General features: G+C 38.8%; 1 protein-coding gene across 6 annotated transcripts in view; it reads right to left on the bottom strand.

Moving 5' to 3' along the window:
* Window positions 1-23,564, bottom strand: part of TMTC1 (transmembrane O-mannosyltransferase targeting cadherins 1) — a 264,710-nt gene that overhangs the window by 117,997 nt on the left and 123,149 nt on the right. For all 6 annotated transcript variants that reach the window (XM_060166630.1, XM_060166633.1, XM_060166634.1 and 3 more), the window contains one exon: window positions 4,500-4,689. In XM_060166630.1, the coding sequence (XP_060022613.1) occupies window positions 4,500-4,689 (190 nt within the window). The remainder of the gene's footprint in view (window positions 1-4,499; window positions 4,690-23,564) is intronic.

The raw sequence follows: 23,564 nt of genomic DNA, 5'->3' as shown, positions 1-23,564 counted from the left end.
AAGCAATGAATAACCAAAGAAAACAATAAATTAGACTTCATTAAAAACTTTTTTGCATTAAAGGACATTATCAAGAATGTGAAATTACAATTTAAAGAATGGGAGAAAATATTTCCAAATCATCTATCTGTTGGAAATTTAATATCCTGAACTCTTACAATTCAACAACAAAAAGACAACCCAATTAAAAAAAAGGACCAGAGGGGCTTCCCTCGTGGCGCCGTGGTTAAGAATCCGCCTGCCAATGCAGGGGACACGGGTTCGAGCCCTGATCCGGGAAGATCCTACATGCCATGGAGCATCTAAGCCCACGAACCACACTACTGAGCCAATGTGCCACAACTACTGAAGCCCGTGCGCCTAGAGGCTGTGCTCCACAACAAGAGAAGCCCCCACAGTGAGAAGCCTGCGTACCACAACGAGGAGTAGCTCCCACTTGCCACAACTAGAGGAAGCCCACGTGCAGCAACAAAGACCCAATGCTGCCCAAAATAAATAAATTTATAAAAAACAAACAAATAAAAAAACACCTTGTTAAAATGACCAAAGGACCCGAATAGACATTTCTCCAAAGAAAATACACAGATGGCCAAAAGGCACATGAAAAGATGTTCATCACTGATCATTAAGGAAATGCACATCAAAACCACAGTGAGATACCTCTTCATGCCCACCAGAACAGCTTTAAATAAAATAATACAAAATAACAAACATTGGCAAAGATGTAGAGAAATAGGAACCCCTGTACTTTCCTGGTGGAAAAATAAAAGGGTGCATCCACTGTGAAAAACAGTTCCTCAAAAAGTTAAACAGAATTACCATATGACCCAGCAATTTCACTCCTAGGTATATACCTAAGAGAAATGAAAAAGTATGTCCAACACAGAAACTTGTACACCAATGTGTATAGTAGCATTATTCATACTAGCCAAAAGGTGGAAACAGCCGTAATGTCTATCAACAGATGAATGCATAAACCAACTGTGGTATATATCCAATGAAATATTATTCAGTCAAAAAAGGAACAGAGTATTGATATACAGTACAACTTTGGATGAACTTCAAAAATACTATGCAAAGTAAAAGAAGTCAGACACAAAAGGTCACATATTGTATTACTGTAATTATTGTATAATTTATTTTATATCCAGAATAGGCAACTCCATAGAGACAGAAAGCAGATCAGAGGTTACCAGGGGATGGGGTAGGGAGAGTTGGGAGTCATTACTTAATGGGTATGGGGTGTTTTTAATGAAATTATGAAAGAGCTCTGAAATAGAACAGGTAAGTAAACAACATTGTGAACACACAAGTGCCACTAACTTGTACACTTTGGAATGGTTAATTGTATGTTACGCAAATTTCACCTCAAATAAAAAAACAAAAATATTTTTCATCAGATTTTCAGGATCACATATTGTGTTTTATATTCTACTTTAAGTTCTGTATTCATTCTAGCCTTTAATCTATTTGTAACATTTTAATCTTTTTTTAAAACACACCTTTGTTGAGATACCATTCACATACAATAGAATTCACCCATTTTATGTGTATATTCTGATGAGTTTTGGTAAATGTACATATAATCCAGCAACTAAAACCGCAATTAAATTTTAGACAACATTTCACACCCCCAAAAGTTCCTTCAAGTCTTTTTTACAGTCAATTCCCAACCCCAGGTTTTCTGTCATTAAAATTCTGCCTTTTCTAGCCATATAAAATTCTAGAAAAGGCAGAATTATAATGACAGACATTTCATATGAATGGAATTATGCAGTATTTGATCTTAAATGCCTGGTTTCTTTCACTTGGTAAGTATTTGAGGTTCATTTTTGTTGTTTTATGTGTCAGTAAATTATTTGTTCCTTTACATTTTTCAGTAATTTACCACATTAAGTTTATCCATTCCCAAGGTGAGGTCACTAGACGATCTTTATTTTTCAACTAGTATAAATAAAGCTGCTATGAATATTTACTTGTAAGACTCTTGTATGGACGTAAGTTCCATCTCTCTTCAGTAGATACTGAGAAGCAGAATTGCTTATTTTTATGTTTAACTTCTTACAAAACTGCTGAATTTTTCCAAAGTGGCTGACCCATTTTTCATTCTCACCAGTCATGTATGAGGCTTCCAGTTGCTCCACATTCTTAGCCAACACTTACTGTTGTGAACCTTTTTAATCACAGTCATTCTATAGAGTGTATAGTGGTTCTTTTTTGTGGTTTTGAGTTTCCCTAATGACTAATGATGCTGAGCAACTTTTCATGTACTTATTACCCTTTGTATATCTTCTTTTGTGAAGTGTCTATTTGAATCTTTTGTCCATTTTTAATGAGTTGCCTTCTAATTATTGAATTTTAAGAGCTCTTTAAATATCCGAGATACAAGTCCTTTGTAGCTATATGTTTTGCAAATATTTTCTCCCAATTTGTAGCTTGCCATTTGATTTAATTAACGTTATCTTTTGAGGAACAGAGTTTTTAATCCTGATGATGTCCAGTTTATCAACATTTTCTTTCATAATTTGCACTTTATGTATCCTAAGAAATCTTTGCTTAACACAAGTTCACAAAGATTTTCTATTTCCTTTTAGAATTTTTGGTGTTATTTAACTCTTTTGTTTAGGACATGATCCACTTAGAAATACTTTCTAAGGGTATAGTATGAGTTAAGGGTTAATGTTCTCATTTTTCCCTTACAGATAATTCGTTATTTCAGTATCTTATATTTCCCCATTGAATTACATTGGTAACTTTGTTAAAAATCAGTTAAGCTTGTAAATGTGAGTTTATCTTTGGAATGTGAATTCTATTCCATTTTCTACTGATTATTTTTTCCTGACTTTGGGTCATCTATTTCTTTACATATCCAGTAATCTAATTAAAAACCCGTCATTGTGTGTCATACACTATAGTGACTCTCTATTCTAATGTTTTTTTTTTTTTCTTTTGCGGTATGCGGGCCTCTCAATGCTGTGGCCTCTCCTGTTGCGGAGCACAGACTCTGGACACACAGGCTCAGCGGCCACGGCTCACGGGCCCAGCCACTCTGTGGCATGTGGGATCTTCCCGGACCGGGGCACGAACCCGCATCCCCTGCATCGGCAGGCAGACTCTCAACCACTGCGCCACCAGGGAAGCCCTCTCTATTCTATTTTGTTCTTCTGAAATTTGATGGTTTCCTGTTTTAATATATGATAAACTTGCCTGGATTCAAACTGAAAAATCTCTTTTTATGTAGAGAGCTGAAATTTTTGCTCAGTGGGATTTTATTTGTTTCTTTCTTTTTTTTGCCTGGATCTCTGGGGAATCTCTCTTGTTCTTGCATAGCTTTGTGATCAGCCAATGATTTCAACAGAGGTTATATACAGACAACTAAAGCCAGTGAAGCTTCCACCCTCTGCCGCCCAACCTGCACTTGTGTTGAAGAATTCATTCAAATTTGCAGCAAATAAGTAAGTCTCCCCAGGCTTTCAGTTTTGCTCGCGCTTTCTAGGATGTCCCACGTGCACATGTTGTTTTCTCATTCATCCGTGAATGCACGGAGAGTGTTATCTCAGCCCTTTTACAGCTCTCTTGCTTCCAAAATCTACCCCTTAAATTGCTGGCTGCTCTGCTACTCTCCCAAACCAAATCAGCCACCTCCAGCCAGTAAATCTGTGAGGTTTTTTTGTTTGTTTGTTTTTGTTTTTGTTTTTTTGTGGTATGCGGGCCTCTCACTGTTGTGGCCTCTCCCGTTGTGGAGCACAGGTGCCGGACGGGCAGGCTCAACGGCCATGGCTCACGGGCCCAGCCGCTCCATGGCATGTGGGATCTTCCCGGACCGGGGCACGAACCCGTGTCCACTGCATCGGCAGGCGGACTCTCAACCACTGCGCCACCAGGGAAGCCCAACCTGTGAGTTTTTAACACTAGATCTGGGAGGATGGGAATATTCTCAGGCAAGAAGCATCTTATACAAGGCAGTAGCAGTTTTTAATAAGTAAATATTTTCAAGTTCTTTGCTGTCTTTGATCATTTCTGAAATGGTTACATTTAGTAATTTTTTCCACGTTCCAATAATTTTCCAAGTTCCCAATATTAAAACTTTTAATAAAGTTTTGTACTATTATCTTTTTTTTTGAAGTGAGAATCACCCAGCCAACTCAGGCAGGCATTTATTAGTGTAAGCAGAATCTTAACCATATTTAAGCACTTATGAACATGTTATCATTATCTCATTTATCATTACATGAAATCAAACGAATTAGGTCAAAAATGAGTCAAACACTGCAAGAAAAAAGTTTCTCATTTGCAAACATTGTAACCTTGGTCTATTAACCCCGATAAGATCTTTAAAATATATATTACCTTTCTGGAAAAATTTTAAATACACGAAGTTTTTTAGATGAATGAGTAAATTCAACTTAGACCCACACCCCCTTGCAAAAAAAAAAAGTTACTGAGTATAGAGTATCTCTCTTGAAATGCAGAATTCATTTGAATCTTAAGAAAATTACCTTGACGGCTGCTAAACAATGAAGGCTCAGTAAGGCCATCACAACTGCCAGAAGGATGGTGGCTAAGTTCCGCGTGTCCCATATGGTCTCTACCAGAGGAATACTGCCCACCTGCCAGTCATAGCACAGGGTAACAGGTGCAAGCAGAAGCCACACGTTGAAGGCCAAGAGGTAGGAATAGGTAAGGAATCTACAAAGAGAAGAAGAGTCACTGAAACATAACTCGAGATCCATGACATTTTGCAAACATTCATTCACCATGTTTCTATTAAATAGCACTTCTATACTATCAATGTTATAGAAAAGACAAGGTAAGATGGAAAGTCATTCATTCATTTAGTCATTAAGTTGATCATTTTGGAATCTATTTAATAGCTGCTAGTCACTGTGGTAAGTGCTGGCCTTTCAATGATGAATAAGACAGAGTTTCCATGACCTATATTTAAAAATTATCATAAATAAATACATAACAACTGAGAAAAATGGTATAAATGAAAGCATATGACATGAAATGCTGCCCTATTGGGTACTATTCCCTGGGTAAGAGACATTTGACCTGTCCCTTTTTAATAGTGCCCCAAATCCCGCAGTAGATATGAAAATATTAACCATTTTATAATAGATTGATCCATTTGGAACTATTTCAAAAAAATAAAAATATCTGTGGTAAGGAGATAAAGTCTCTTACAAATTGAGAGGCTAGGCTTTAAGAGGAGGGAAGTTAACAGCTGTCCTTGATAATAAGAATAGCCAGGTGGACCTAGGGAAGGAAATTTATGAATGGGGATGTTACTCCTGTTTCCTGGCTGTGTCTAGGCACTAAGGCATTCTAACTGACCCCCTTCCTTTCAGCGTAGAAGAAACTAAATTTACTTAAATTTGTTCAGTAAACACAAATTTTTTAACTTGTGTTCTAGACCCTTGAAAACTGCAGAACTTTCAGCATATAACAAACTCCATCCAAGCCTCTGCACTAGGGGATGACCAAACTCTAGTATGGCTTTTAGCAGCATAAGGCCATGTTCCTGGGATGACCCCAGCCCCTCCACTAAAATGCCTGCCTGAGAAAGATCATAACTGCCAGGAGAATTTACCTTTTTCTAGTTAATCCCTGACAAAAAGGCCCCTGACCTCCCTTTCTTAGAGCACTTACTACAAAGGACTTACAGTTGGGAATATGTACCTCTTACAACTCAGAACTGTCTTTCTCAAGGACCTGAGAGTCATTCCTTTAAAATGTAATCATCAGAGGAAGGGGCCTGTCTCTCAGACTGTGGGAGGACAGAATCCTAACTCTGATAACTGCCAGCCAGCAGACACAGCCTAAATGCACTTAGACGATCAATCCTTTGTAATTTCTTACTTCTCTGACTCTGCCGAGCCCCTTTTGCCGCCCCTCCCATTCTCTCTTTAAAATACCCAGTCAACCCTGTGCAAATCAGAATGGAGCTCAGCTCTTCCCTGAACTGTCAGTAGTTACTGAATAAAGTGTGTTCTTATTGCTCTAACTAATGTCCAGCTGTGTTTATCTTTGACACTCTACATGGGACTAAACCAGAGAAATAGATAAATCCCTTGCCCTCAAGGAATGTAAAATCCAATAGTGAAAATAAGATACACAGAATTAAAGAGGCAGAAGGAGATGAGTGCCATGAGGGTTCAGAATGTGAAGAGAAGAGCTCCCTCATCGCCAGATCCTGTTGGAGGAAACCTTGGATGCGCAAAGAAGTTGGATCAGATAATTTCTAGGCTACTTTCCAATGTTAAGAGTCAATTCACCCTGAATTCCTCTCAGTAAGTAGCTCTGGTTTAGAACACCCCTCCTAGCCCTTTCCAATCTATCTCCTTCCCTTTCCTCCTCTTCCTCCAAGGTTGGCCGTGGAGAAATCATTAGCAATGATCAGGAAAGGCTCAGGGATGGGGATTCTTCACTGCCTTTGCTCTCAAACCCCAACAGAGAAATGGGTCAGATATTTCAATGATATTTCTCAACACTCCCCTCCCTGTTGTTATTTTAAATAAAATATGAATGTACAGATAGTGCAGTATATACTGAAAGTTTGATGAAGTCCAAGCTTTGTTATTTATCAAAGATAAAAACAAGTTATCTTATCCCTTTTAGGTTTGGGCCTGTGAAACTGCCTCGTGAGAATGCCAACTCCACAGAATGATGACTGGGTCACTTAGGGCTTCTTCTTTTCACAGAGCTTCTAAGCTCATGCTATATACTTCTTAGCTCAGTAAAGATTCTTCATGATCTGGCTTTAAAGGAGAATGTTCAACCACCAAACTTAGCAGGAGAGTCACACACAGCTATGTCACTCGGTTACATCCCAACTCTTAGAAATTACTTTAAAAAATAGTATCTCTCCTTCTTGCTATGATAGATCTAGGCAATGACCATAAACGGCTGCTGAAATTATGAGGTGAAAAGCTGATGGGGTATTTTATCATGGATGGATCAGGCTAAATCAGGTGCCTAGAACTTACTAATCAATTTTAACATCACAGAAAGGGAGACTAATTCCTGATGGATATACACAAAAAGCTGATGGGCTGCTTTTGTATTTGAAGCAGTCTTGTCAAATAAAAAAGAAAATTAAACTTGAATCTAACCAAGCACTTTATTACCAGTTTACATCAAATACAGAAAACACCAGAACATGTTAAATAAGACCACAGGGAGGCAATACGCTAAATCCAGAATGTTACGAATTCCATGGAAATAATGACGGCAGTTTCTTTAACAAATACATTGCAATGGGAGGGGTAAAAAAGGGGAGAGGGCACCTATAAATTAAGAGACTTAAGAGACATATCAAACAAACTGCAGGTTTTGTTTAGCTGCTAATTCAAACAAACTGCTATTAAAAATAACTGCTTATGAGACAGAAAAAATGAAACGCTGATTGGATATATGATAATAGAGAATCACTGTTAATTTCTAAAGCATGATAACAGTATTGTGGTTCTAAGTCTTTAAGGGTCCTTGTATTTCAGAAATACATATGAAAATATACCCATTTGAAATGAGATTATGTCTGGGATTTGCTTCAAAATGATGGATTGAAGCGACGCGGAAGAACCGGGTGGGAGTATGAATGAAACAAGATTGGCCATGAACTAGGACTGGGAAAACTGGATAAAGGGTAGGTGGGGATTCTTTATGCCGTTTTCTCCACTCTTGTACATATTTAATATTTTTTATAATAAAACAATTTTTAAGTAGTGATAAAGGCAACAGAATTGCAACAGGAATGCTTTCTTAAGTCTGGCTGCAGCTTGACCATGGAATAGCTGCAAACACCATGCAGAAACTTTTAATGTTCAGTTCACATTTTGAACTTGCCCTGCAAGTTGTCTTCATTCAGTCTCTTATATTTTCTAGACTTGCAATACCATACTGACAAAAACCAAATATCAAGAATAACATTTTTTAAAAGTTACAGTCTCAATGTAGTTACTTACATATTTTTTTAAATGCTCAGTTGTGACTTTTTACACAGATTATAAGCAAAATAGGTCAAAAAAGAAAAGTAAACCACAGAACTAAAACTTCACCTTCCTATAACACTAGAAAGGTCAAAACTATTAACAACCCAACACTATTAACTTAACTAACCCTCCTTTATTTTTGTTGAGGTATAGGTGATTTATAATATTATATTAGTTTCAGGTGTACAACATAGTGATTTAAAATTTTTATAGATTATGCTCCATTTAAAGTTATTATAAAATATTGGCTATATTCCCTCTGCTGTACAATGTATCCTCGTAGCTTATTTATACACAGTAGTTTGTACCTCTTAATTCCTCACCCCTAAATTGCCCCACCCCTTCCCTTTTCATAACCATTAGTTTGTGCTGTATGTGAGTCTGTTTTGTTATACTCATTTGTTTGTTTTATTTTTTAGATTTCACATATAAGTGATGATATACAGTATTTGTCTTTCTCTGTCTGACTTATTTCACTAAGCATAATACCCTCCAGGTCCATCTAAGTTGTCACAAATGGCAAAATTTTGTTCTTTTTTATGAGATTGAGTAATATTCCATTGTATGTATATACCACAGAATCTTTATCCATTCACCTGTTGATGGACACTTAGGTTGCTTCCATATCTTGTATTGTAAATACTATTACTATGAACACTGGGGTGCATGTATCTTCTCAACGTAGTGTTTTTTGGTTTTTTTTGTGACATATAGCCAGGAGTGGAATTGCCCTTTTTAATATATATATATTATCTCCATTAGCTCAGAAATATACACCTACCTTTTGTGCATATGAACTCAGATAAATGTTGCAAGTAAACTCCTTAAATACTATTTGAAATACTGAAACAGCATTGGAAAATTTTTGCAAATTTAAGCAGAAAGAAGCCACTTGGAATCACCCCGAAAGCTAATTACATTTGAGAGGGCTAGTTGAGCTAGCTGTAATCAGCAACTGATGTATTTCTTTTTAACTCATTGACTATGAATACATTTCAAACTAATCACCTTGCTTATTTCTGCAAAAATTTCAGAAATAAAACAATCTTTGAATATCTCTGTCCCACTGGGTTTTCTTTTTTAAAGCAGGGGCAAAAATAAAATGAATTATTTACCAATTTTCTACCATGAATTCTGCTAACAGGAGGAAAGCCACTAGAATATCTGGCAACAAAATGGAATATACAGCACAAAAAGCCAGGAATTCAGCTTAAACAACTTAGTGATGTATTTTCATTCATAATCCAGGAATGAATGAAGAGGTTTCAGCATGAAATACATGAAAGGGAAAATGAGGCCGGTGGGGAACTGGCATCAAATGGCACCAATCAAACTGTGGCCCTTTTTTTTTTTAACATCTTCTTTGAAGTATAATTGCTTTACAATGTTGTGTTAGTTTCTGATGTACAACAAAGTGAATCAGTTATATGTATACATATACCCCCATATCCCCTCCGTCTTGAGACTCCCTCCCACCCTCCCTATCCCACCCCTCTAGGTGGTCACAAAGCCCAGAGCTGATCTCCCTGTGCTATGCGGCTGCTTCCCACTAGCTATCTATTTTACATTTGGTAGTGTATATATGTCCATGCCACTCTCTCACTTCGTCCCAGCCTCCTCTTCTCACCCTGTGTCCTCAAGTTCATTCTCTATGTATGTGTCTTTATTCCTGCCCTGCCACTAGGTTCATCAGTATCAGTTTTCTAGATTCCATATATATTCATTAGCATAAGGTATTTGTTTTCCTCTTTCTGACTTACTTCACTCTGTATGACAGACTCTAGGTCCATCCAGCTCACTACAAATAACTCAATTTCATTCCATTTTATGGCTGAGTAATATTGCATTGTATATATGTGCCACGTCTTCTTTATCCATTCATCTGTCAATGGACATTTAGGTTGCTTCCATGTCCTGGCTATTGTAAATAGTGTGGCACTCTTTAAATCTAAATCTTCTTCTTCTTTTTTTTTGCGGTACGCGGGCCTCTCACTGTTGTGGCCTCTCCCGTTGCGGAGCACAGGCTCCGGATGCACAGGCTCAGCGGCCATGGCTCACGGGCCCAGCCGCTCGCAGCATGTGGGATCTTCCCGGACCGGGGCACGAACCCGTGTCCCTTGCATCCGCAGGCGGACTCTCAACCACTGCGCCACAAGGGAAGGCCTAAATCTTCATTTTTATCAAGAAAAAAATTAGAGTGCTTTAACTGCTAAAATATACATAAATTCTGTTGTCTTTGAAAAAACCTTTTTGGCTAGGAAATAAAATGAGGCTAACATAAAGATGCCTATGATAGGTACATATGAAAAAACCATGCACTGCAAGCAGAAACATGCAGCACTTGCTTCTTTTATATAGAAATGTTTCTGCTCAAAAGATCCTTCTTTCTCTTTCATCTACAAAATCCTCCACCATTTCATAAATACGGGACACTGGGTGCACTGTATACACACTGCATCCTCTTGGGAAGGGCACTGGCTAACACTGTCAAAATAGCCACGGTACCTCCAGAGTGGAGCACCCCACCTCACCCTGACTCTACCTCTGTCCACTGGGTTTGGTGATCTGTCCTGCCCCTCCCTAGGCTCTCCCTTATTTTTATCCTCACAACTCCTGTATTCCATTGGTGCTTCAAAAGGATCTCCATGGGCTTCCCTGGTGGCGCAGTGGTTGAGAGTCCACCTGCCGATGCAGGGGACACGGGTTCGTGCCCCAGTCTGGGAGGATCTCACATGCCGCGGAGTGGCTGGGCCCGTGAGCCATGGCCGCTGAGCCTACGCATCCGGAGCCTGTGCTCCACAATGAGAGAGGCCGCAACAGTGAGAGGCCCGCGTACCGCCAAAAAAAAAAAAAAAAAAAAAAAGATCTCCATAGTTTCACTGTATCCCAGCAATAATGACAGGCCTTTGTAGGCATAACCTGCTTATTGTCATCATCAGCATCTTCTCCTTATAACCTTCCCTGGGACTAGCCAAAGAAAGCCATTTACTGAACTAAGTTCTCAATGAACAGGAGACCCTGACATGAACTCAATAAATGTTGAACACTTACTCTGTGCACTTTTACAGGTGCTGAAGGGTAATCAGAGCTAGCCCTCATCTTCCACAAGGACATTTTCACAGCATCGGTGGTGAGAAGACATGCACATATTACATGGTTGGGTAATAGTGAAATATAGACACCAAATTTCAATGGAGTTCTAAGAAGTGACAGATTAATGAAAAACAGAGGATTAAGAAATGCCCTCCCAGAATCTATGCAGAATTTAAATAGGTGGAAAGATGGCAGATACAGAATCCAGGCAGGACCCCCAAACAAAAATGGCTTGAAATTGTAAACGAACGTGACACTTTCTGAGGACAGTTAAAAATATGGGTAAATTAGAGTACAGGATTAAAAATGTATAATATACAAATGATAAGATGACTCCTGCTAAAATGTCTAAAATGAAAAATATGTCAAATGTTGGTGAGGATGTGGAGAAACTGGAACTTTGAAACATTCCTGTGAATTGATTAAACCATGTTGGAGAAATTCAGGCAGTTTCATGAAAGTAGAATAAATGCATACTTCATGATGTAGCAATTCTACTCCTAAGTTCCTACCCAACAGTGCTGCACACATATGTTAACCAAAAGACATTTACAAGATTGTTCATAGCAGCACTATTAGTTTTTTAAATGTTTATTGAAGTAAGTTGATTCACAATGGTTCAGGTGTACATCAAACTGATTTAGTTATATATGTGTGTATGTATGTGTGTATATATATATATACATTTATATTCTTTTTCAGATTCTTTTCCAATATGGTTTAGTACAGGTATTGAAAATAGTTCCCTGTGCTATACAGTGGGTCTTTGTTTTTTATCTATTTTATACATAGTAGTGTGTATCTGTTAATCCCAAATTCCCAATTTATCCCTCCCCCCCTTTCCCCTTTGGTAACCATAAGTTTGTTCACTATGTCTGTGAGTCTATTTCTGTTTTGTAAATAAGTTTATTTGTACCATTCTTTTAGATTCCACATGTAAGTGATATCATATGATATTTGTCTTTCTCTGTTTGACTTACTTCACTTAGTACGATAATCTCTAGGTCCATCCATGTTGCTGCAAACGGCATTATTTCATTCTTTTTATGGCTGAGTAGTATTCCATTGTGTTTATTTATACACACACACACTCTCACACACACATCGCATCTTCTTTATGTACTCCTCTGTCGGTGGAGATTTAGGTTGTTTCTATGTCACGGGCAGCACTACTATTAACACCCCAAACTGGAAACAACCCAGATGTCCATCTACGATAAAAATCGATACATACATTGTATATTCATTGAATGGAAATCCATTCAGCAATGAGAATGAATACAACAACATGGTTGAATGTCACAATGGGTAATGTGGAACAAAAACAGGTGACACAAAAGAAAAGAAAATCAGGGAAAACAATTTATAGGCAAGGATGGGATGACTGGAAGCAGGCCCTGATCCCCAGCACACAGGGCTGGGGCAGAAAGCTACAAGGCGAACCCAGCTGAATGGCTGGGGTAGAAGCTTGTCTACGGCCCTCATCCCTTAGCTCCTTGGTGGCGACAGAGTAGAAGGTGCCAGACAAGTGCTGAGGCCTGCCCTTGGGGCATTCCATCCATGGGCAAAGGCCTGTAAGTAGCACTGAATACTGATACTTGATGCTCTAGCACCTGGGAACAGAGATGGCAAGACCATTTCCAACTACTCATGAAATAGGAAAAGAGATCCAAGGGGCTCTCCAGCCAGTTTCTCATTGTGTTTTGTTTTTAAAGTTCTTCCAGATTATGAGGACCAATGGTCTAATCAAACAAGTTAAAGGGAGAGTTATTTTTTAAATTCCTATAAGAATCAGAGGACAGGAAATTAAGAGCAAAACCAGACTTCTTAGGAACCAGAACCAAGCAGCTACAAGAAAGGTAGGCTTCTCTCTAGGCCACAGGCCTTCTTCACGGCTGCTCTGCTTCTCTTAGCCTTTGCTTCATCTCCTCCCTCTGCTCGGGGGCTCCTTAGTCATGCTTCTCATGACTGAGGCTGGAGCATGGTCATCAGGGCTGCCCAGCTCTCCTTTCCTCCTGCCTCCACACACCTGTCACTTCAGTCTTCACAGCCTCATTCTTAGGTTTCAAACTCCTGAGAGCAGCACCTGACTGGCTCACCTCATCTTTCGGAATCAACTCTCACAGGTTGGCCAAACTCCAATTCCTGATTCTTCAGGTCCCAACAAAGGTGTCACTTCTTCTGACAGGCTTTCCCTGTTACCACTCCCCCCGACCCCCAGGCCAGGCTGGAGTCCCCTATATGAGCTCCCACAGCCTCGGGGCTTACACACTGCCCTGTAACTTCCCGTTGATGATGTGCCTGTCTTCCCACTAAAACAGAAGCTCCTCGGGGACAGGGTTGAGTCTTATTTATTTATAGTTATTTCCCCAGCACACAGCTCTTTAAGTAGATAGGTTTTCAGAAATTAACCTGATAGTAAAATAATGCCTAAAACTCTAAAAATATTTAAATTAGATACTTTTATCTTGGCCTGAGGCAACTATATATTTTTCTAGTCCCATAAAAGATAACTGCTAGACTTCCAGTTGTCCACACTTGTAGCTAAAGGGCACAGACTGAAGATTCTGCCCTTGTGTAGTCCCCTCAGCACCTTGTGTAACGCTGGCTACTGGGACACCATCTAGTAATGAGGAGTGTCTGAGTAAAGGCACTCACTCCCCTCACATGTCACAGAGCATCCTTATAAAGCTATGCCAAGCTTACTTTTTCTTATTTTGCATTAAACTGCAAAGAATAATAGTCCAAATGAGAATTCTTGTTACCATGGATAAACTATAAAGTGAATCTGAAATGCCATTAAGTCTCTTTGACCTTTTAAATGCACCATTAATACAGTTATCTTATTAACAGAGACAGTCTCCTCAGAGCAGAAAATATGAATTTCAACATCTAAGACTTCCAGCAGCAACTTCTTACCCATTTATCTCTAAAAAGGTAAATAATTCTTTCTGCAAAATAAATACTAGGTTCATTTCTTACCTAGAGTCTGTTTCTCTCTATAAAGCATTTAACATCTTTATTTCAAATCAACGTTCAGGTGTAACTTCCACTGAGCAAACATACCAACTGCTGACCATATATACCTCAGGCGCAGGTTCCAGATTCCACACAGAATCCCGGTGGTCTATTAATGAACTACATCCAACAACACTGAACATCCCTTAGGCATGTACAGCATTTTCTAGCTCACAAGGTATTTGCATATAGGGATTACCTGATCCCAACTCAGTCCCTACTCTTCTTGCAGCAAGGGAAACAGCCTTAGAGAGGCAGACTTGTTCAATGCCCCGCAAGAGGCCCATAGGAGACCCTGCATACAAGACAGGGTTTTCTGGCTCCTCATACAATGTAGAAAGGAAATATGATGGGTCAAATACTGGTATTTCATGGAGAAACACCTGCCTGAGATTCTGACTTATTCCTTGAACAGTGCAACCTGGATGAACTTGACCTTTTATACCAAAAAAAAAAAAAACCACACAACAAACCTTTAAATTTTAGTCGAAGCAGGGCTGACAAACTTAAAACCAGCGTGTAGTCACCTCTCCAACACAGTAAACAGATGACTGCACTGATGGAAATATTTGTTAGAGCATCATACGGCAAGAAGTAGAATCAAATTAAAAGCTTGGGTTTGGCATTTTATTCATTATGAAAAGCAAGTTTTGCCTTTATGTTCCATTGTTAGCAAAAATAAAAGAATTGTCTCTAATTTTTATCAGCTTCTCATGGATTTAATATTCTAATGGAAACACAGTAAGTAGATTTAAAGCATTCTATATTTTCTTCAAGCAGTAAAGTGATCCAGACCAGCCTTTGTCAGCCCTGCTCCCTAGTCCACAGGTAGAATTTGCTACCACCACAGTCTCCCTCCTCTTTCTTCTTCGTTTTTTTTTCCCCTTCATTCCAGGGGTCTAAGACAATTAGAGGAATTACTATTACATAGTGTCCTTTCAGTTTGGGAAACTACACTCAGTGACCGTGACCATCTCTTTCATCCCCAAGCTATGTTTCTAAGAACATGATACAAAATACACGATGGGGAAAACACACACCTTGTAGAGCACTCTTCAGCTACAGAGGACACAGTTCATACCTGAGGATTTCAGAAAGGGTAACATCTCCTCCTCCCCCCCAAAACAATTAGGCTGCTGATCAGAAACAGAATCTCTCACCCAACCTTGTGATCCATTCGATCAGAATTTCTCCAACCTGAATCAGAAAATCTTATTTTTAGCATACTTCCCAGGGTGACTCTGATATTCACTCTAGTTTGGTGACCACTGCTTTAAAAATCAGAATAACTTCAGTTTCATTTCATGTGTGAAGGCCCTGCTAGTTGCTGAAGCGAAAACAAAGCAGCGACTTTTGCTCGACTCTCTTTAAGCACAGGGTGGTTTTGTTTGTTTTAAAAAATAATTTAAATTTTCATTCAGTTTGTTCAGTGATACGTTATGTTATAAGATAGCCCCCATGTTAGGGGCTTTAAGGGCTATAAACATTACTAAGACATAGTGCCCTAAGGCTGTAACAATCAAAACCTAAGGTTTTGTGCCTGTTTGAAATTATCAGCTGAAAATGGAGACAGAAAAAGAAGCTTCTTTAGAAGGAGAATGTTGAGTTCTATCTTAATCTCATTATTTCATACCTTGATGTCTTCCAACAAGTAATACAAGACTTTGTCTGGATAGCTGAACAGCAGAAACACATCTATCCGCTTAAGAAGATATATTCCATCTGCTTATCCAGGACCACATCTCATGAAAAAACATGATGCTGATAGGAGGCCTTACATTCACTGAAAAATCCTATTTTATCTATATCCTGGATTTGAAAGACAACCATTTTTAATATTAGAAAGGCAATACTTCTTCGGTCAAGCATATACTGCTCTATGTTCCGTCCTCTTAGAATCTGGTTAAGGCAGAAAACCAGTTACTAGACAGCAGGCAGGCACCTTAGTAGTGGAAACAATGTTATCCCTTCTGCAGGGTCCAGCTCTATGCAGAAGCCATACTTAACCTCCACTTTTGTTTTTATTTTTATCCAAGATTTCCAAAATTGAATGTCAAGGTACCACATTTCTAAAGAGACACATAGAGAGAAGTAAATTCTGGGCTAAACGACAATTCTCTGACAGAACAAGCTGCACACAGACCTATTCCATGACTCCTCAAATGCAAGTCCACCATAACCACCAAAGCAGAATCTTCGGGCACTGGCCCCCAGCACTGATGTTTCAGCACGATTCACAAGTGTTTTCAAGACACATGCAGGTTTGGCAATCTGGCTGGATTAAAATCATAAAGCCCAGGACAGCTGCAGTCAGGGCATAATTTTGGGTGGTAATTTATAAGAAGTGTCATGAGCACCCGTGGTCTTGGTCCCTAAAGGACACTTTTTTCAGGTGGGACTAAGTTAGTCGTCACACCAAAAGATGGAGTGCAATAAAATCCCTCCACCACTCAGAATCAGCTGAGTGAAACACACGTTGGCAGACTAGAAGAAACCAGCCAAACCAGAGGCAGAGGAAGGCTGCAGAGCGCACTGGGTGTGCTCCACTAGCCAGTCCTCCAACCTCCCTGTCCTTCTCCCAGAGCTAAGCCAAGAACCCCAGCACTTGTTCTAGGCCAGTGCTATCCGAAAGAAATACAGTAAAAGCATGCATAATTTCAAGGTTTTATTAGCTATGTTAAAGAGAGGAAAATGAAACATGGTAAATTAATTTAATAATATATTTTGTTTCAAGAATATACTCAAAATATCATTTCAACATATATATAATTTATGGGGTATAATCAATATAAATGTATTAATGAGGTATTTTGCATTCTTTTATTCTTACAGAATTTTGTCTTCAAAATCCTGTGTAGGCACTTCCCTGGTGGCGCAGTGGTTAAGAATCCGCCTGCCAACGTAGGGGACACAGGTTCGAGCCCTGGTCTGTTAAGATCCCACATGCCATGGAGCAACTAAGCCCGTGAGCCACAACTACTGAGCCTGCGCTCTAGAGCCCGTGAGCCACAACTACTGAGCCTGCGTGCCGCTACTACTGAAGCCTACGCGCCCAGAGCCCGTGCTCCGCAACAAAGAGAAGCCACAGCAATGAGAAGCTCTCACACCACAGTGAAGAGTAGCCCCCACTCACCACAACAAGAGAAAGCCCGCGTGCAACAATGAAAACCCAACGCAGCCAAAAAAAAAAAAAAAAAAAATCCTGTGTGTACTTTATACTTACAGCACATCTCAGTTCAGACTAGCTGGTAGCCTCATGTGGTTCATGGCTCTTGTAGTGGACACCACAGATCTAGACAATCACTCTGGCCCTCAGACCCACCCTCCACCTCCCCCAACATGCAACTGTTCTTGGTTTAATCTTTAATTTGGGATTCCTACTCAAAACCCACCCACAACACTTGGCTCTAGCCCCTTTCTACATTTAAATCCAATTTCAAAATTTTCCAATCTCAAATTTCCAAAATTGCTAACCTGTTTTGTTTTGTTTTTTGTCTGTTTTAGTACATGGTTTTTGTCTCCATTCACTCCCTCCTACCTCTGGTGAAAACTTCTAGCTCTTGTTTCTACAGAAATTCCACAAGGGATGGGAGGGATTTGGACATATGAGGGCAAAATTTTCCAACTTGCTTGTCGAGAAAAAGTTGTGCAATCGAAATACAACACTTCTTCTGTTCTTCAACTTCTTTTTTGGGTTTTAATTAATTTATTTTATTTTATTTATTTTTGGCTGCGTTAGGTCTTTGTTGCTGTGCACAGGCTTTCTCTAGTTGTGGCGAGCAGGGGCTACTCTTTGTTGCGGTGCCCAGTCTTCTCATTGCGGTGGCTTCTCTCATTGCAGAGCACAGGCTCTAGGTGCACAGGCTTCAGTAGTTGTGGCCCATGGGCTTAGTTGCTTCGTGGCGTGTGGAATTTTCCTGGACCCAAACCCGTGTCCCAGGGTTCGAACCCATGTCCCCTGCATTGGCAGGCAGATTCTTAACCACTGTACTACTAGGGAAGCCCTGTTCTTCAACTTCTAATGACACTTTTCTTCTCAAGTCAAAAGCAGAAACATGTATCATTCAATGTCATGTCATTCAGTTGATCCACACAAATCTCAATTACAGATTTAAAAAGTTATTGATCTGGGCTTCCCTGGTGGCGCAGTGGTTGAGAGTCCGCCTGCCAATGCAGGGAACACGGGTTCGTGCCCCGGTCCGGGAAGATCCCACATGCTGCAGAGCAGCTGGGCCCATGAGCCATGGCCGCTAAGCCTGCGCGTCTGGAGCCTGTGCTCCACAACGGGAGAGGCCACAACAGTGAGAGGCCCGCGTACCGCAAAAAAAAAAAAGTTATTGATCAGTCCCATAGAATTACTGACAGTTAATACAATCTGAATGTTTGGAATAAAATGGAAAGGTAGAATATTAAGGGCTTGTTGCCAGCGTATCCTGAATAATGATGACCCCCTCCCCCAATTCTGTATGGATCTATCTTGTTGATTGGACATGCCCAATGGACAAAAATTAAAAGCCAAATTATAAACGGCCTCCGAAATGCTGTTAACATAAACTGTATCAAAGTACAATTTAAAAAATATTAAAAACATAACCCTGTACAAATACACAGTGAAGACTAAAAGTTTACATAACTTATTAATAAGGGAATCAGACATTTGACAAAGCCAATTTAGAAGAGAATTTGAGTTAGGCAAAACCCTCTTAGATATAACAGCAAAAGCATAAGTAACAACAACCAAAAAACAGATAAATTGGATTTCATCAAAATTAAAAACTTTTGTGCCTCAAAGATCACCATCAAGAAAGTGAAATAACCCACAGAAAGGTAAAAAAAAAGTTCATAAATCATATATCTAGAATATATAAATATCATATGTAGAATGTATAAAGAACTATTATAACTCAATAATAAAAAGACAAATAACCCAGTTAAAAACTGGACAAAGGATCTGAACAGACAGTTCGCCAAAGAAGATATAGAAATGGCTAATATATATATATAAAGATGCTCAACATCATTAGTCATCAGGGAAATGCAAATCAAAACCACAATAAGATGCCATTTCACACCCACTTGTATGGCTATAATTAAAACAACGACAACAAAAAGACTGTCAAAAAGACAAGTGTTGAAGAGGATGTGGAGAAACTGGAGCCCTCACAGACTGCTGGTAGAAATGTAAAATGGTAAAACCGCTTTGGTAAACAGTCTGGCAGTTCCTCAAAAAGTTAAATATAGGGGACTTCCCTGGTGGCACAGTGGTTGGGAATCCGCCTGCCAATGCAGGGGACAAGCGTTCGATTCCTGGTCCAGGAAGATCCCACATGCTTTGGAACAACTAAGCCCATGCGCTACAACTACTGAGTCCACACGCCACAGCTAGTGAAGCACACGTACCTAGAGCCCATGCTCTGCAACAAGAGAAGCCCCTGATCGCTGCAACTGGAGAAAGCCCGCGCACAGCAATGAAGACCCAATGCAGCCAAAAAAATAAAACAAAATAAAATAAATAAACATCCTTGTGCTAAAAAAAAAAAAAAGTCAAATATAGAGTTAACATATATGAGCTGGCAATTCCACTCCTTGGTACATATGCAAGAGAAATCAAAACATACATTCAAACAAAAACTTGTACATGAATGTTCATAGCAGGATTATACGTAATAGCCAAAACATTCCATTACATGGAAACAACCCAAATGTCCATCAACAGATAAAGCGTAAAATAAAAAGTGATGTATCTATAAAATGGCATACTACTGCAGAATAAAAAAGAAATAAATATTAATATATGTATGCTATGACACGATGAATCTTGAACGCAGTTTACTAAGTAAAAGAAGCCAGTCACTAAAGATCACACTTCATATGATTCCATTGATATAACATATCCAAAATAAGTAATTCTACAGAGATAAAAAGTAGGTCAATGGTTGTCTAAGGCCTGGGACTGGGGTGAAATAGGGAACAGCTGCTAATGGATATGAGGTTTCTTTTTGGGGAGGTGTTCTAAATTTGATTGTGATGATAGCTGCATGGCTCTGTGAATATACTAAAAACCATTAAATTGTACACGTTAAACAGATGAATTGTATGCATTTAAATTATATCTCAAGCTGTTATTAAATATAAATTGAATATATATAAGAAACATATAAGTATATATGTGTCGATATATACAAACTAAATTTGAAAAACAAGTTTTCATGGTTCATGAAAAAATAAAAAGGAATGAGGCTGGTGAATTAGATACAAATTTGCCCAATGTCTTGCAAGGCAATAAAACTAACATTTGAAATTTTATTTTCTACTTGAGAGAAAAGAAATAATCACACCTGTCAGATTTCTATACGTAAAATTCTAAGTTGACAGAGTTGTAAAATACAGTAAGTGTGAATAATAAGTCAACCAAAGTTGTATTCCTCTAGGTTTGTTAGACAATGTTCTACATTACAGTGAATGCCACCGTCATGTTTTTTCTTATTCTCATGTCTGAGATAATTTTTCTTAACAAAGGTTTCTCATGAGCATACCACAACAATTTTGCATCTGTTTTGTTAGGCAGAAAATGGCGGGGTATTTCCTCTTAGCTAAACACATGGGAATGGATCACCTAAAAGAGAAGGAATCTCAGAACTAAAATCACAAGAAGTCATGTGAAACAAACCAAAAACCAAAGAGTTGACCAAGCAACTTTTAAAAGCTATTAGGATATTTTTTAAAACTACATGTAATTAATAACTGTAACAATTATTAAGAGAAGAGAAAGCTAGTTGGAAAACTCTCACCTGATAATAAAGTTATTATACCTACTTTAAAAGAAGATATCCTTGCAAGATAGAAGCAAAGATGTTATAAAAGTTGTTCAGTTTACAAATCCAGTAAAAGATGTGAAGCAATAACAAGATCAATTGACATAGCTGACTGACAAACCTTTGACTGGTAAAGACAGATTCACAGAGCCAGCCAAATCATAGCTAAACTGTACAGCTGATGAGAAGAAAAAAAAAAAAAAAGCCAACAGAATTGGAAACAGACTAAGGTAATCCAGTTTAAGAATCATCATTATACCAGAGGTCAAACAATTATGCAAGAAGACTAGAAACTGTACTCAGGAAAGGAATTAAAGACAATGTTCTGGATGCTTAAAAGAGTCAATTATAATGCAGCTATCTTAGAGGAATGTGAAAGGCCATTTACAGCAACTGTCACTGAAATGTCCCAGGGTATCTATGTATTTTAAGGATGAAACACAAAAACAGAAAGATACGTGTTTTTTTTTTTTTTTACAAGTGGGAGAATATAAAGATGTTAGGATATTCTGTTCTATCACTTTATATTGATTGAATTGCCTGAGAATAGTCATTCAGATGGATTCACAGACAGAAAGTCCTGGATGAAATGTGTATCAGACCCCTCAGAAAAAATACGTAAAAACATTGGAAGTGAAAGGTAGAACATGGTGAATGACCGGCCCAAGATCCTAATTCTGCCAGAGGTTCCACCAAAGAATTTTTTTTTGACCACCAGCAGGAATAAAAATGCAATCTGACCCCCCTGGCAGCTAAGATGGTATAGACAGAAGGGCAGTGAGCCAGAGACCAAAGGCACCTTGTCCTGACACCAAGGACAATGGGGTAGGCACGTGTTTGCTGATGACAGAGATAAGAATGAAACGACTGGTTGGTGAGTTGAGAGCAATACCTTCTTGTTCTCATCCATCTGTTGCTTTGAGCAGCTTGGCGTTTGGAGACTGGTACGCTCGGGGAATGGGCTGCATCTAACTATAAAGACAAGAATGAATGCTCAAATTCAGCAGACAAGAAAGCTTGGAGGGAGACCAACCGAGGGCCAAGGGAAATGGAGCCAAAAGCAAGACCAGGATTTGGCAAAGCTGTTTTTTTCGCTTAAAGGCAGAAAATAGCTATTGAAGGAGCTGCAGAACCTGAAACGATTTCTCAATGAGCTAAAAATATCCAGACAAGGAGCCCTGGAGATATTGAAAGCCAGTGAGAGAAACCTAAAAGGACAAGTAGATTGCAATATTAACAAAAAGCTGGCTACAGATGTCAAGCTTAATGAATGGACTAATTAAACAATAGTTTGAAAAATATAAGACATAACAATTTATAAGTCTCTAGACTATCACAAAGGGATAAGCCAACACTGGAGGCTGTATACCATATGGTTTCTGAAGCATATTCAAGATTTTTTAACACAAATAGATGTTGCAAGTAATGCAAACAACTGTGACATAACATTTATTAGAAAAATGGGTCAAACAAATTGGAAGTATCCTTTTTGAATGGAAAATAGTCTTTAGAAAGGCAGAAAACACTGAGAACAAAAAAGAAGAACATACAATGAAAAAAGAGTAGAAATTTATCAATTAAAACATATAAAGTAAATGAATGAAATAAAGCAAGCCTGGCTTTATAAAAACAAAATCCAACAATCTCCCATTCCTAAGAGATACAAGTAAGCTGAAATATAAATGTGCTGTTGGTCAAGGTTTCAGATTTATTATGTCTTTGCAAACACAGAAAAGGGAAGGTCACTATTACAAAAATGATATTAGACATTAAAAAGAACATAAAACTATGAAAATTTAAGAACAGTACACCTTAATGTATCAACATTATATAATAATATATCCTGAAGAAACGTTATGAAAACTGTCAAATATAATTATATCTGAAAGTGTCAGGAGTACATCACAGCAGATTGGGTAAGGAATTAAAACCCTCTCAATGAACAAGATTCATTGGTCAACGTCACTTCTTGATCCACTATCCTAAATCTCTTAAGGACAAATGGTAAGATATAATTGACTGTATCTTAGCAAAAATTGTTGTTCATTTCTGTTCGCCACTTTCAACTTCCCTGCTGATTTTAACCTTACAAGTAGTTATAATGTCCAATCAACCTCTACACACCTCTCAGTGCATTGTCCTGTAACATTTGCCACATGAGCCACTCAAAAGCTTTTTTTTTTTTTTTTTTTTTTTTGGCTGCATTGGGTCTTCGTTGCTGCGCATGGGCTTTCTCTAGTTGCGGCGAGCGGGGGATACTCTTCGTTACAGTGCGTGGGCTTCTTGTTGCAGAGCATGGGCTCTAGGGACGCGGGCTTCAGCAATTGTGGCACGAGGGCTCAGTAGTTGTGGCTCACGGGCTCTAGAGTGCAGCCTCAGTAGTTCTGGCGCACAGGCTTAGCTGCTCCGCGGCATGTGGGATCTTCCCGGATCAGGGCTCAAACCCGTGTCCCCTGCATTGGCAGGCAATTCTTAACCACTGTGCCGCCAGGGAAGTCCCTCAATAGATATTTATTATTGATAAGTGCTAACAAAATGCTTGTTGAGTAAACAAATATATACCAATATGAGAACAATACCAATAATATTGACAAAACAGCACCATTTGTTGAAAAGAATTCCAAACATCTAAACAGTAGTTTCT

This window comes from Lagenorhynchus albirostris, chromosome 11 (assembly GCF_949774975.1).
Source record: "Lagenorhynchus albirostris chromosome 11, mLagAlb1.1, whole genome shotgun sequence".
Lineage (NCBI taxonomy): Eukaryota > Metazoa > Chordata > Mammalia > Artiodactyla > Delphinidae > Lagenorhynchus > Lagenorhynchus albirostris.
The sequence above is the reverse complement of the archived record's forward strand: the minus strand, read 5'-3'. Positions and strand labels throughout refer to the sequence as shown.